Genomic DNA, 12,782 nt, shown 5'->3' on the forward strand with positions numbered 1-12,782 from the left:
CTCCATTGCACACAAAGCCACACATATAGACACAAACAAAACAGCCCTCAGTCCCTCGGCCAGTCTTGTTTACTTATCCCCCATTGTTGTGTCTTATTCTATTCCAAACATCTATTGTTAGTGTGTTTTTCTCAAACACCAGATTAGAGTTAATTAATATCACCTTCCGTTGCGATGCCCTAATAATCCTCTTTTGCCATAACTGTTGATGTTTTTGGTCAAACAGCTCTGCAGTTGTTTACCCCTTCCTAATTCATCTGCGGGTAACTTTGAACTGGAGCTAAGCTCTGCAGCGATCGTCTTTGAAGCCACGGCCAAGTCTTCAGGTCCCAGGTCTGACTCTGATTTAACCAGCAGAGGGTCTGGATCAAACTCTGTTACACAAACAAGAAGGGCAGGTTTCTCATTAAGTTCCTCAAATGCAAACCCCACATGTAGAGAGTGAACAGAGCTGATGAATAATGTCAGAGCTGGTGAGTGCGGTCTAATATGGAGGAATCATTGGAAAGACTTGTGAAGCAAAGAGACATGAAGGAATCGGACGGATTTCGAGTGGAACTGGGAGAGACTGTGAAGAGATATAACCTCACTTCACATGTCCCATATATCCCGGCTCGCCTCATTTAGAGGACAGCTAGCTCGAGCCCATTCCTTTATCGGAATCGGCCTCGCCTTTAATAGATCTCAGAAGTCTTTACTCATCAGTGATTCATGAAATTAATGTCTCTCTTTCCAGTGATTAATAACTAATGGGCTGAGAGAAGCCGAATTCATTAATTATGAAATGGAGAAAATGAGCTCTGCAAATATCACTTTTGATTGATGAGGTCTGGAATAGCAGCCAAGCACACAGCCGCAGTGTGGATTATAAAGCACTCACGACTGCTTTACTGGAAAATCTCTCCCCAGCTCTCCTGTGATATGCACCATGTATGTTTCACTGCAGTGCACACTCTCAGCTTAGACTCCACAAGGGGAAAAAACTGCGAAGATATCTTTTATCACACAACTAACCATGTCAACTTTCCTCTCTCCCGCGCAGCGTGTAACTGCAACCTGCACGCCCGTCGCTGTCGATTCAACATGGAGCTGTATAAGCTGTCGGGGAGGAAGAGCGGAGGGGTCTGCATGAACTGCCGCCACAACACCGCGGGCCGACACTGCCACTACTGCAAGGAGGGCTTTTACAGAGACATGGCCAGGCCGATCACTCACCGGCGAGCCTGCAAAGGTAAGAAGAGTCCAATAAAAAGAGGACGCTGTGGAGACTTAAAGCAACATTATGTAGCTTTTATACCTTCATGTTGATGGTACAGTGTCTTGTAATAAGGTGAATGGTGTCTGTCTCAGCCACTCTGCACTCCTATCACTTATTTCTGCACTGTGTAACTTCAGTGAGAGGGGAGGATCACAGCGTTACATACATTTTTACTTCAAGATACAAGTTTTCAACACATAACATTGTTATGACGTCGTGAGTTTTGTTTGTAGTCAGCACCTGCTGTACTTTACGTCTGACAAATTGTTAAAGAACCTGGGATTTGTATTATTTCAGTGGTGATACAATCAGAAACCAATTTCTACATAACGTTGCTTTAATTCTATGATTTTTTTTTTGTTTATTAATAGTTTTTTAACGTGGTAATCAAGCACTGGTGGACTCAATGGCCCCATGTCCAAAAAAGCACCACATAAGTGCCCTCTCGGATGCCCCTATGGTAGATAAAACATGATAAAGTGTCCTCTGGGGTGCCCACCCAGTGTCAGCTGGTGCCCTTTTAAAAAATTTTTCGCCCCTGCCCCTCAAATATCCCGAGTCCACCACTGTATTCAGGAGATCCTGTACTCTGCGGTGCTGTAGGTGCTCATTGCTACGCTTCACTTGACAATCAAACAGCAACTCTGATCTATTTTCATTGCATTTTCCATTGATAAAATCTAAAGGGACAATCCATCCCAAAATCAAAAACACATTTTTCCGCTTATCTGCTGTGCTGTTTACCGATCTAAATTGTTTCAGTGTGAGATGCAGAGTTTTGGCGATATCGGCAGTGAGGATGTCTGCCTTCTCTCGAGTATAATGGAAGTCGGCTTGTGGCGCTCAATGCGCCAACAAAAATACATTTGAAAAACTCACCAGCTTTGTCTCTGGGAAAAATACTTATTTGTGATTTTGGGGTAAACTGTCCACTCCAGTGTCTCTCAGTGGTTTTGTGTTTGTCTCATCATACATGGTGGGTGATCACTGCTCCTACAGCTCCAAATACCCAGTTGTTTTTTTGCCGTCAGAAACATAACACACAAGTATTTTTCCGGGAAGGAATCAACCAACCACTCTGATTACGACATCTAATGTGAATTTTTTTTTCATGAACAGGAATCACTTATTGTGTGATATCAATCAGTAATAGAGTAGCAGAATGAATATTTATTTATATGAAAACGTCACGGATTATTAGTTTAAGCTCAGTTTGACTTTTCATGTGTTTACGAAATGTTCAAACAAAAGCTGATTGAGATGTTCTAACCTTACTAATACTTGTGTAATCATGTCATTTCTGAAAAAAGTTTAAAAGGAGTCGCGAGTTATGATTGGAAACATGTCTCGGTCACGGTAACTTTGACTGAAAAACATCAGCACGTCTGAGTTGCCATACCATAGCAGAGAGAAACGAATTGACACTGTGCCCGAAGCTTTTCTGGCTGTCCCACAGAATGTTTCCCCATACCACACACCACATGATATTATCACTTGACCAAGGCATGTCTCATGGAAACATGTATTTTACCCCTTTATTATTTCACATTTGCAGTGAATATTTTTCAGCCTGATATTATGCTGGAAGCGTTTCTCTCCTCTCGCTGGACTCATTGCAAAAACAACACCAGTTTCCTGTACTTGTTGCTCAGGAAAATACTCAAATCAATAGCAGAGCGGCAGTGTTTTTGATTCTGTTGATCCTGATGAAGGTAAAGAATCACTTCCAGAACATTTAAAAAACAGCGTGGGTGAGAGCTGCCAACGTTCATAGCCGTGAAGATCTTTTGGGCTGAAATTTCATGGCGAGAATCTCCCACTGGCTTCCGCTCAGTTTTCCTTCTGCAGCCGTCCCAAGCTGTAACTGAACACCGGGAGGTTAGAAATGGCATGATATTAGTTGCGCTGAGATGTCGAGCCATTCATCATGTGATGGCAAAAACTCCACAGTGACTTGGTCACATACCTTAAAAGTTAAGTCATTTGACCTGTTACTGCTCCAGAGCGCTGACAGAAAAGAGATCCGCCTCACCCCTGACAGGAGATCGGTCCTGAGATGTGTTCTCCGCGTGCAAATTGTTCCCTCATCTTCCATTTCCTGCAATACCTGGGAGTGTGAAGCTCTCACACACACTCAAGCACCCTGACTCTGCAATTTGTCCTTATCAAAGCCTAACGCTCAGGTGGTAAACAGTTTATCTCCCTCCCTCACAAAGGCCCCAGATGTGACGGAAATGAAAGTTAGCGTCCGAAAAGCCTCTGCTGAGCGCCTGCCTCCGTGATTGATCAGAGTAATTCCACAGCCTTCCATGAGCCGTCATTTTCCTTCGCCTCAGGCCTTGCTCACTTTTTTTTTCATCTCCATCTTCCTCAGCTCCCCTGATTGTTTATAACCACCAGCTCTTCTCCCTCTCCAACTTCTGATTTCTCTCTAACTACAAGCCTTGAATGACTTTCTCTTGTGGTGTTCCTGATTTTATTTTCCAGCCCGATTCTTGCTCTCTTTCGTGTTTTATCTCCACGAATCGGGATCAAGATAGAGGTCAGAGGTGCAGTATGGCTGAAGGGGGGGTGAGTGTCAAGTCTGAAATGGAGTTACAACAATAAAATACAGGTGTTTTCTAAAGGCGAGACAAGAGTGGGGAGGGCTGGGGGGCAGAGCAGGCTCTGAGAGGACAAATAGGCCATGTCTGTTTCTAATAAGACCTACTCTGTAGATGGGTGAAGGGGGAGGAGGAACCACCTTTCTCCTGTCTCCATCACCACTTATCTCATTCTTACAAGTATTAAGGAGCCAATGCAAAGTGAACGTACAAGGCTCCAGCTCAGAAGCTGAAATGCCCATTCGCCAGCGTCTCCTGGAGCCCTTAATAGCGTCACAAGCATTAAAACAGTCAGCAGAATGAAAGAACCATGGCAATCACCACATGGCCTGGCTGCAGTATACAAGGTCTTCAAAATACAAGGTTTTTATGTGAATCCAAGCCATCCAGCTGGTATCCTTTGACCACAAGGAACATTGATAAAAGGCATTCAAAATGAGGCCGAAGTCGATGTGAAGCAACGCCGGCCAACATAAACCACACTGGCCGTCTGACTCGAATGTCTTTCTGAAGGACTGCATGAGGATTTTAGCTGTCAGAACGTACTGTGGACAGAAAAAGTATTATGCAATTTAATTCTAAAAGTAATAGTTGTATCCTTGAGGGCGAATAAGACCATTTTTGTATCATTAGTATCAAGTTTTGCCAGTACCTGTTACTGAGTCAAGCCAGAGAAACAAGATTTAAATATCAGATGTCACTGAGAGGGAGGGAGGAGCTGATCTTTGACAAGTTCAGCTTCACAGGCTTTCATTTTAAATTATTATTTGTGTGCTCAATTTAATCATTTATGCTCTTAAATTAACAATTTGTGAAAATTACTAAATTTAATCTCGTAATTTGATCCGATTTTTGCAGGCGAATGACTAATTTGCGCTCTCAATTCAACATAACGACGCAACTGACTGCTAAAAAGCATATTCCCATAATGTGGTGACTGCTTACTTCTACATAAACTAACTAACTACAGACAAAAAGCAGTCCTTGACAGTCCTTTAGCCCAGATGCGTACACACACACATTCACGCAGCAACAGGAATCAGTTAAATGGAGCAAACGCCTGTCAAAGGACTGCAAATCCCAACGCAGTGCCTGTCACGTCTGCAGGCGCAAAAAAGGCTTGAAAAGTCATCAACCTCTGAGGACGTTTTTACTGCTTCGTAACTGGCCCGAGCCCCTGCACATAAAACTTCAGAAAAACAGTTCAAGGAGGAGAGCCGGGGGTGGAGAACGACACCCCCCCCCCCATCCTGCCTCTTAAAGCCCATTCAGATCTGGCAGTTGCTGGTTGTTTACTGAACAGTGTGGACATTGGCAGTAAACTCTGATGTCCTAACAGGCTGCGATTATTTAGAAGGAAAGTGTCGAACATTACTTACATCTTGTTCATACTGACCGGATTGAGTTGATAGCTTGTGCTGTTCAGCGATCAGCCAGGAAACAATGGCCACATGTCTCGGCAGGCATGACAGACCGACTCCAGACTTGCATCAGACAGATCATGTAACAGGGGGGTTACCCCACATGTGCTCTGGATGCATCGTTTCATAGGCAAGAGTGAACCCAAAATCTTTGTAGATATTTATTTGAATAAAAGAGCTTGTTTACTTTTCAAACTGAAAACAAGTTCGTAATCATCAGCATATTTAATCTATGCAAATGGCAGGAGATCCAAGGCGACCTTGGTACCTAGATCAGGTATTTAAATGTATGATTTAGTGCACTAATCAGATGGGTTTCATATTAGACATTTATTTCTATAGCGCTTTTCCAGTCTACTGACCGCTCACTGCACTTTCATACTTTCATACACTGATGGCAGAGGCTGCCATGCAAGGGGCCGACCTGCTCATCAGTTGCAATTTGGGGTCCAGTATCTTCAGATTCATCGTCACGCAGCTGGGGAATCATTCCAGCGACTTTCAGATTACCAGACGACCCGCTCTACCTCCTGAGCTACAGCCGCCCCTTTCATTAACAAACTAACTTTAATCCCTGGAAATAGTGGCAGGAGATCCAAGGCTACGTTTTATAGATTAAAGTTTCAAATGTACGTACGTGTCAGTGCATTAATCAGGCTTCATTAACAAACTGATTACTTGAGTACCTGGCAACAATGGCAGGAGCTCTGGCTGATGAATGTGGGTGGGTATAGAGGTGACGATATAGGTTACGCGGTTGCACAGAGCAACAGACAGTCCAGAGACTCCTTGCTGACTTGACCTCTGACATCCACCTCAGCTCTGCGTCTCACCCTACCATATGCAGACGTGTATCCCCTTAAGGTCAGTCGGAAACTCTTACCAAGTGTCATCAAAGCTTTAGTTTCCTGGTCAGGCCTGCGTGACTCAAATGGTGGGGATTTTGCATGGACGCTGAGGCATCAGATTTACGTCTCCGTGCACAGCTTCAAACAGAGCGCAGCCACTTTGACACCTGTGGACCGGTTGGCCTTGCCGGAAAAGGCAAATGTGTTTCTGAAGATCTGAGCTGCAGTTAATCCCTCCCAACCCTTTGCTGCCAGACACACACGATCACTCTTGGGTCAGTTTCAGCCATTTAAACCCTCTATTTGGCCCGTTCAACAGGTGGTAGGGTCCTCAGGCTCCCCTCGCTGTTGTAGCAGCTAAAAAATGTCCGGCGCAAATAAACACATTCACAGTTCTGCTGAGCAGTGGGAAGAAACCGTGGCATGTTAGCAGCTGCCTTTCTCTGGCAAGCCCTGTAACAAACTGTTAGGTTACAGGGTTTTTCCCCAAAGTGTAATTTTGGCCTTTCTTGTCTTTTCTTGATAAGCTTGGACAATTACAGCTATCGTGTTTCAGTCGAGTCATTCTTAAGTTTGCTTTAGTAATTATGCACCAGCCTGTGCCTGCTTTCCAAAAAAAAAAAAAAAGAACATGTTGACAATAAGGAGTTCACCTTGCATTTCATGGCTTGTTGTATTTTTGGCAACATGTCAGTCGATAAGGCAGGAAAGGAAACTTTTCTGCATCTAACTTGCTTTATTCTGGAGGGAGAATGTGAAACCAATCAGTCACACCCCCGTAGATGACTCAAGAAGATATAAGTCTTCCATTTGTTTTGATATGTCACTGATGTGTTTGTCTGGCTGGATTGCCGTGAAATGTTAAGTATGTGTTTATTACTTAAAGAACAAATGTCAGGGTTTTTTGCAGGCTTGGAGTAGCCACAGTTCTGCTGGATTCGCTGTTGTTTATGCTGCTGAGCGCACCAAAAGACTCTGTTTGGACTATACTGAAGCGCTGTCCCTCTCACTCTCTCCCTGTCGCTCTCCAGTCTTCTCCTTCACTTGTCACCCTCTGATATGTTGCTTCTCCCTCTCCCTGTCATCCCCTCTAACATCTCGTAAAGCTCTCTCGGAAGGCTTCGGACCAACGCGCCAGCTCTTGTATTTAACAGCTCTTTAAACCAAAAAAAGAAAGCCTCATGTTGCTTAAGGGGGTTTGAATAAATTGCCTAGAACCAGCAAAACTCATAAAAGCTTCGCCAAAGCGAGGTGACCGGAGCGTTGCTTGTTGCTGTTGGCATTTGATGGGCATCGACTGAACTTTCGGGAAGTGATGAAACTGCATAGCGTGTGTCACCAGGAAGGCACCACACGGCAGTTAGGAGAGCAGAAACGAGCGGAGAGGACAGCACAATGCGCTTTTATTGGTCCCTTGATGGTGATATACTACATGCATCGGCCCATCCCCCTGTTAGTCCGTCAAAAAACAGAAATTTACAAGATTTAACAGAATGCCCTGCAGAGACGGTCATATCCAAGGAATAAGCCGGTGTCATTTTGGCAAACAAGTTGATGAATTAACGTGATATGTTTTCTCTCTCTCCTCTTTCTTATTTCACAACCCCCCGCTCCCCCTTTCACACCTGTGCCCGACCCCTTACCCCCCACCCAAGCCTGTGACTGCCACCCTGTGGGTGCAGCAGGCAAGACTTGCAACCAGACCACAGGCCAGTGCCCCTGCAAGGACGGCGTCACCGGCATCACCTGCAACCGCTGCGCCAAGGGCTACCAGCAGAGCCGCTCACCTGTGGCCCCCTGCATCAGTGAGTGACTCACAGAGACACGCACACACACCATCACAGCTCCCCGCATGTGGCACTGATAGTACACTGTCTTCAGCTCGGTGATTTTATCGGCTTGTTAGCGAGTCACTGCATTAAACTGTAAAACACAACCCGATCACCAGTACAACTGTACATCAGCTGCTGATGTGCTGCAACTTTATGTTTCCTTATATTCAATTTTCAACTTGGTTATGACAATGCTGTGTTTACGGTCTGGTTAGGTTGAGCCACAAGAACCTCTTGGATAATGTTAGGAAAATGTCATGTTTGTTTTGTTTTCCCTGGTCTGTCTACAAACATGGCTGGAAAACTTCCGACATGTCGTGAAAAATATCCAGTGGTTTCCAGTTTACAAATCTTGAAACGTCGTCTCAAATGTTGGTCTCTGGCGTGTCACCCAACCACCAACATCCCCTCCATGACCGTGTATACATGTAATCTATACATTCGTTCGTATACATGTATGATACGAACAATTTGAACTACAGCCGGGCGATATGGACTTAAAGGTGCAATATGTAAGAATTGACCACCTGTCGAAATCATACTCTAAACAGACAGGAGGCAGCATATCACCAGACTAACCGCTAAATGCTGCTAAACTGTAGCTGCCATGAGCTAGGAAGCGCAGTTAGCCGTGCAGCTAACGGTCTGGAAAGGGAGCTCGGGGACCACACAGTAAATAGATGTCATGTCGTCAAAACTGTTTCTTATTTTCAGTTAACATTGTTATGTTTTCAACTGAAACATTTTATTGCGCTGACGGAGCTGGTAAAAGACTTACAAGCTCCATCGTGAAGAACATAATCTAACAAAAGACACAAAACATATTTTCAGTAAAGTCATGAACTGCACTTAAAGCTGCACACACTAAAACCATGGAGATTACGCAGCATAATTGAAAGCACACTTCCCTGTAGCCTAAAGTCATTCTCAGCCTTCTGACAGGCACACCCAACCCGATCTCTGCGCTGCACACGCAGTACACAGTACATGTGTTCTGTGGGTTGACATGGCCACTGAAAATGCAACGATAATTTCATAGAGGAACGGCCTGAAACATGTGTGCAAACAAGGACCCACATGTAACATTAGGCTGAACTGAAACGTGATCTTTGTCAGCGTGTTGTTCCACTCGGCGTGTAGTGTGTGTGTGTCTGTACTCCGCTAGCAGTAGTATGCATGTCGACAACATCAGGTTTTTAATTTCCTGTAACAAGCGTGTACATGTGCGCGTGGATTATGAAATTTGCCAGTGGCCCGGCACATGCAGGCATGTGTAATAGAGGGCAGCTTTCCACCACACTGTGTGCCAGGCGGTACGAGCACACACTGCACACACACACACACACACACACAGAAGACAACCTGCACCAAAGCAAACCGTGCCGCCCAGCGCCGCACCGAGCTGTGCCACACTGTTCCACATGCTGCCATGTTGTTTCTCTCCGGAGCAGATGGCGGATGGGCGAGAAGGAGAAAACAACTGTGGTCATGGATGGCAGACCCCGCTCGTTTGAGTGCCACTGAACCGTCCAATGAGAACAAGAGCAGTTGTGTATGTGTGCTTGGATCCATTACGAAAAGCGTTAACGACAACTGTGTGTGTCATTGTGGCCTCATGGTGGGGATCTTCTCTCCTATTGAGGCTCCTGGACACCAAAGACAGAAGACAAGCCCATTAAGCAGCCAATTAGTATGATGGCAGCAACCCTCATCTGAATGATCCTTTCATCATCTGTCTGTCTTCACAAGATGTGGCCCACAAGGGCACACGGACTCAAAGTGGCTTCTAGCAGCTGCGCCTGCCTTCACAAAGCTCTGTGCCCTTGTTTGTTTTTGTTGGCGGGGCGTCCATAATTTCAGAGAGACAACTGCTGCTTCTGCCTCAAAACAGCTTACGCCCCCCCACACTCCCACTCGCTCGGTTCAGACCCTCCACCTCCAAATCCAAAAGCGGATCCTCTCGGTGGATGCGAAGCCAGCTTTCCAGTTGCTCCGTTTACAGTAAAACAGCAGAGGGCCCGTTGTTAGCATTAGCATTTGTATTGGAAAGTTGCATACGATTAGAAGAGAAGGTCCTGGAGGAATTCCACGAGGCACTTTTTTTTTTTTTAGAGTAGCCAGCGGGCACGGCGAGGGATGGGCTGCATCTGTCTCAAGACGATCCAAGCAAAATTGCCCCCTTGCCATCTGTCCATCTGTCTATACATGCCTGCATGGAGATTACACAGCAGCGTTAACCCAGCATCTGTTAGGGGAGGACGAGACTAATCTACCGCAGCCACCTTTCCATTTTTAATCGGAGGGCTTCAAAGAACTTCTGCGTGTGCCGACTTTGAATGGATTGACTTCTCCGAACTGGATTAAGGGTGCATTTTTTTGGGTTGAATTTGGTCCTCAGACTCCATTATTTCTTCCACTGAGGATCTTTGAGTCTGTTCCCTTAAAGATGACAGTGAAACCACCACATTAGTCCGTGGAATGCATGGTTTATTTGAGCCTGTCTTCCCTCTCACCACCAATAAGTCTCCCTGTCAGTCTGTCGATGTTTATCTAGCATGTCTGTCTGCGATTCCTCATGTGTTTTCATCCGATAGCTGACATATGTCACAGTCCAAACCTCCTGCACGGCAACCCTGACACTTTCTACTTCTCAATCCTAAGCTGACCCTTTTGTATTATGTTGTGGGTGTCTTAATATATTCACAAAGCCTTCCCAGATTCCCACTCTTTTAATGAATTCAGACATACTTCATTTTCTTTGACCACACATGCACTCCGAGCAGGCGCACCGCCAAATCACTTCTTTGACCAAACTTGAAAGGCAGGAATTTACATTTAACCAGTAAAATAACTGTGTATTTCGTGTGTGTGTGTGTGTGTTTCAGAGATCCCAGTGGTCAACCCCACAGCTGTGGTGAGCAGCACAGAGGAACCAGCAGGTTAGTATACGCTCTCTGCACCTCGCCCATCAGCACCGCTGCTTTACGAGAGGAACAAAAACATAATTTTAATATTTCTGGACTGGAGTTTTAAGGTGTGGAATAAATATTAATGAAGGGTGGGGTCCCGTCTTTTGAAGTCTTGCAAAGAGAACGAGCGCACTGGGACCTGCAGAATTTTTCCATTGTCTTTAAAACCTGTGTCCTTGGCACACTTTCCCCAACCGCTAACCTCAAGTTAGTGGAGCCGTGCTGCGCTCCGAAACATAACAGCTCAAAGCCAAGGCCGGCAGATAGGCAGGTGATTAGTTAGAGTTTAGCTGGGAGATATAGTGGAAGGGAGAGTTTCGAGGCGTGAAAAGAGTGCTGGCAAGTGAGCGGGGGGAAATTTGTTCAGTCTCTCCCTCCAACTGTCCAATTTAAGCTCCGGTCAATTACCCTGCCCTTATTTTTCATTCTGCGGCTGTTTGATTTGAATGGTGGTGTTGATTTGGAAATGTTGATTCATTAGTGGCTTTATAACGTATATCATCACTCGGGCTGCAGATCGAACCCCCCACCCTGCCACTGATACTCTACTGCACGATTCAGAGCGCATAGTTTTATTGTTTTTTTTAATCCTTTTTCCTCTAAAAATTTATGTTTTGTCAGAAAACTCACTGCAGATGACACTTTTGACTTATGGAGGTCTTTCATTTCAAAGGTTTGAGGATATTATAACACTGACTTCACTTCTGTCCTCATTAAATCTAATGGTATAGAATGAATAAATTAGTTTACATCAAAGAAATAGTTTGACAGTTTTGGAAAATGCTTATTCGCTCTCTTGCCAAGAGTTAGATGAGAAGATTTATACCACGCATACCCGTAGAGTAAATCATGTAAATTAGCTAAGGTAAGCTTGCACCGTAGCTTAGCTTGGCACAAAGTCTGGAAACAGAAATGGGTAGAGAGAAACAGTCATTTGTCATCACACACTGACAAATAGTTGTTTTCACACTTTTTGTATAGATTAAACAAACAAGATATTACACATTTTGTTCCTTTGGAATAATCTCGATAATCAACATCGACATCGTCTCTTCTCAAGTTGCAGCCATTGGTCGCTGCCCTCAGAGGATAAATCGTCATTGGACGATAGCCGAGCAGAGCCAGCCGAGTTGCTAAGCTAAGCTAGCCGACCACTTTGGCTCTAGCTGCATGTTAACTGCACAGACATGAGTATTATCCATCCTCTCATCCGACTCTTGGCCAGAAAGCAAATAAGTGTGTTTCCCTAAATGTCTAAATATTTAATTTTTCAATATATATTGATCATTTTCTCACATTTGCAGCTTCTTTTTCACATGTACAACGCTCCTCGTTCCATTTCCTCTCATTACTTGGGCCTCTGAGCCATTAAAAAAAGCCCTTTCTTGTGTTTACTACTTCCCTGGGAAAATGTTACGGGGTCTAAGAACACAAGAGTTGTTGATCGCCAATTCACCTCAGGCTCGACCAAACACACCAGAGCATTTCCCCCCCCATCTTTCTCCTTCCTCAACTACCATAGAACGAGCTTCGCCATCAGAAGCCGAAGGCCCCCAAATGTTTTTGTGTAAGGGGCGGTGGATGCAATTTGTCCTTGTCACGGCACAGTGAGAGGGGGCTCGAGGGAACGAGGGGCATCGAGAGCCCCGGAGCCAATTGTGAGTGTTTTCAGCGGGCCGGTCTTCTGGGTCAGTGGGCGATTCACCGAGAGCTTTTCCAGGTGAAACAGCCAGCAGTGAGTGAGTCTTCATGGGAAAACACACACCGTCTCCCAGCCAGAGTTACACCACTGATACCTCCAGGCCAGCCACTGTATACCACACACACAAATAACGGCAGCGATCTAATGAA

The 12,782-nt window shown here is 45.1% G+C and overlaps 1 protein-coding gene across 2 annotated transcripts in view; it reads left to right on the top strand.

Moving 5' to 3' along the window:
- Positions 1-12,782, top strand: part of ntn2 (netrin 2) — a 49,313-nt gene that overhangs the window by 28,308 nt on the left and 8,223 nt on the right. For both annotated transcript variants that reach the window (XM_084342428.1, XM_084342427.1), the window contains exons 3-5: positions 1,043-1,231; positions 7,786-7,935; positions 10,848-10,901. In XM_084342428.1, coding sequence (XP_084198554.1) covers positions 1,043-1,231; positions 7,786-7,935; positions 10,848-10,901 — 393 coding nt within the window. The remainder of the gene's footprint in view (positions 1-1,042; positions 1,232-7,785; positions 7,936-10,847; positions 10,902-12,782) is intronic.

This window comes from Pagrus pagrus (assembly GCF_965226575.1).
Source record: "Pagrus pagrus genome assembly, chromosome: 21".
NCBI classification, from domain to species: domain Eukaryota; kingdom Metazoa; phylum Chordata; class Actinopteri; order Spariformes; family Sparidae; genus Pagrus; species Pagrus pagrus.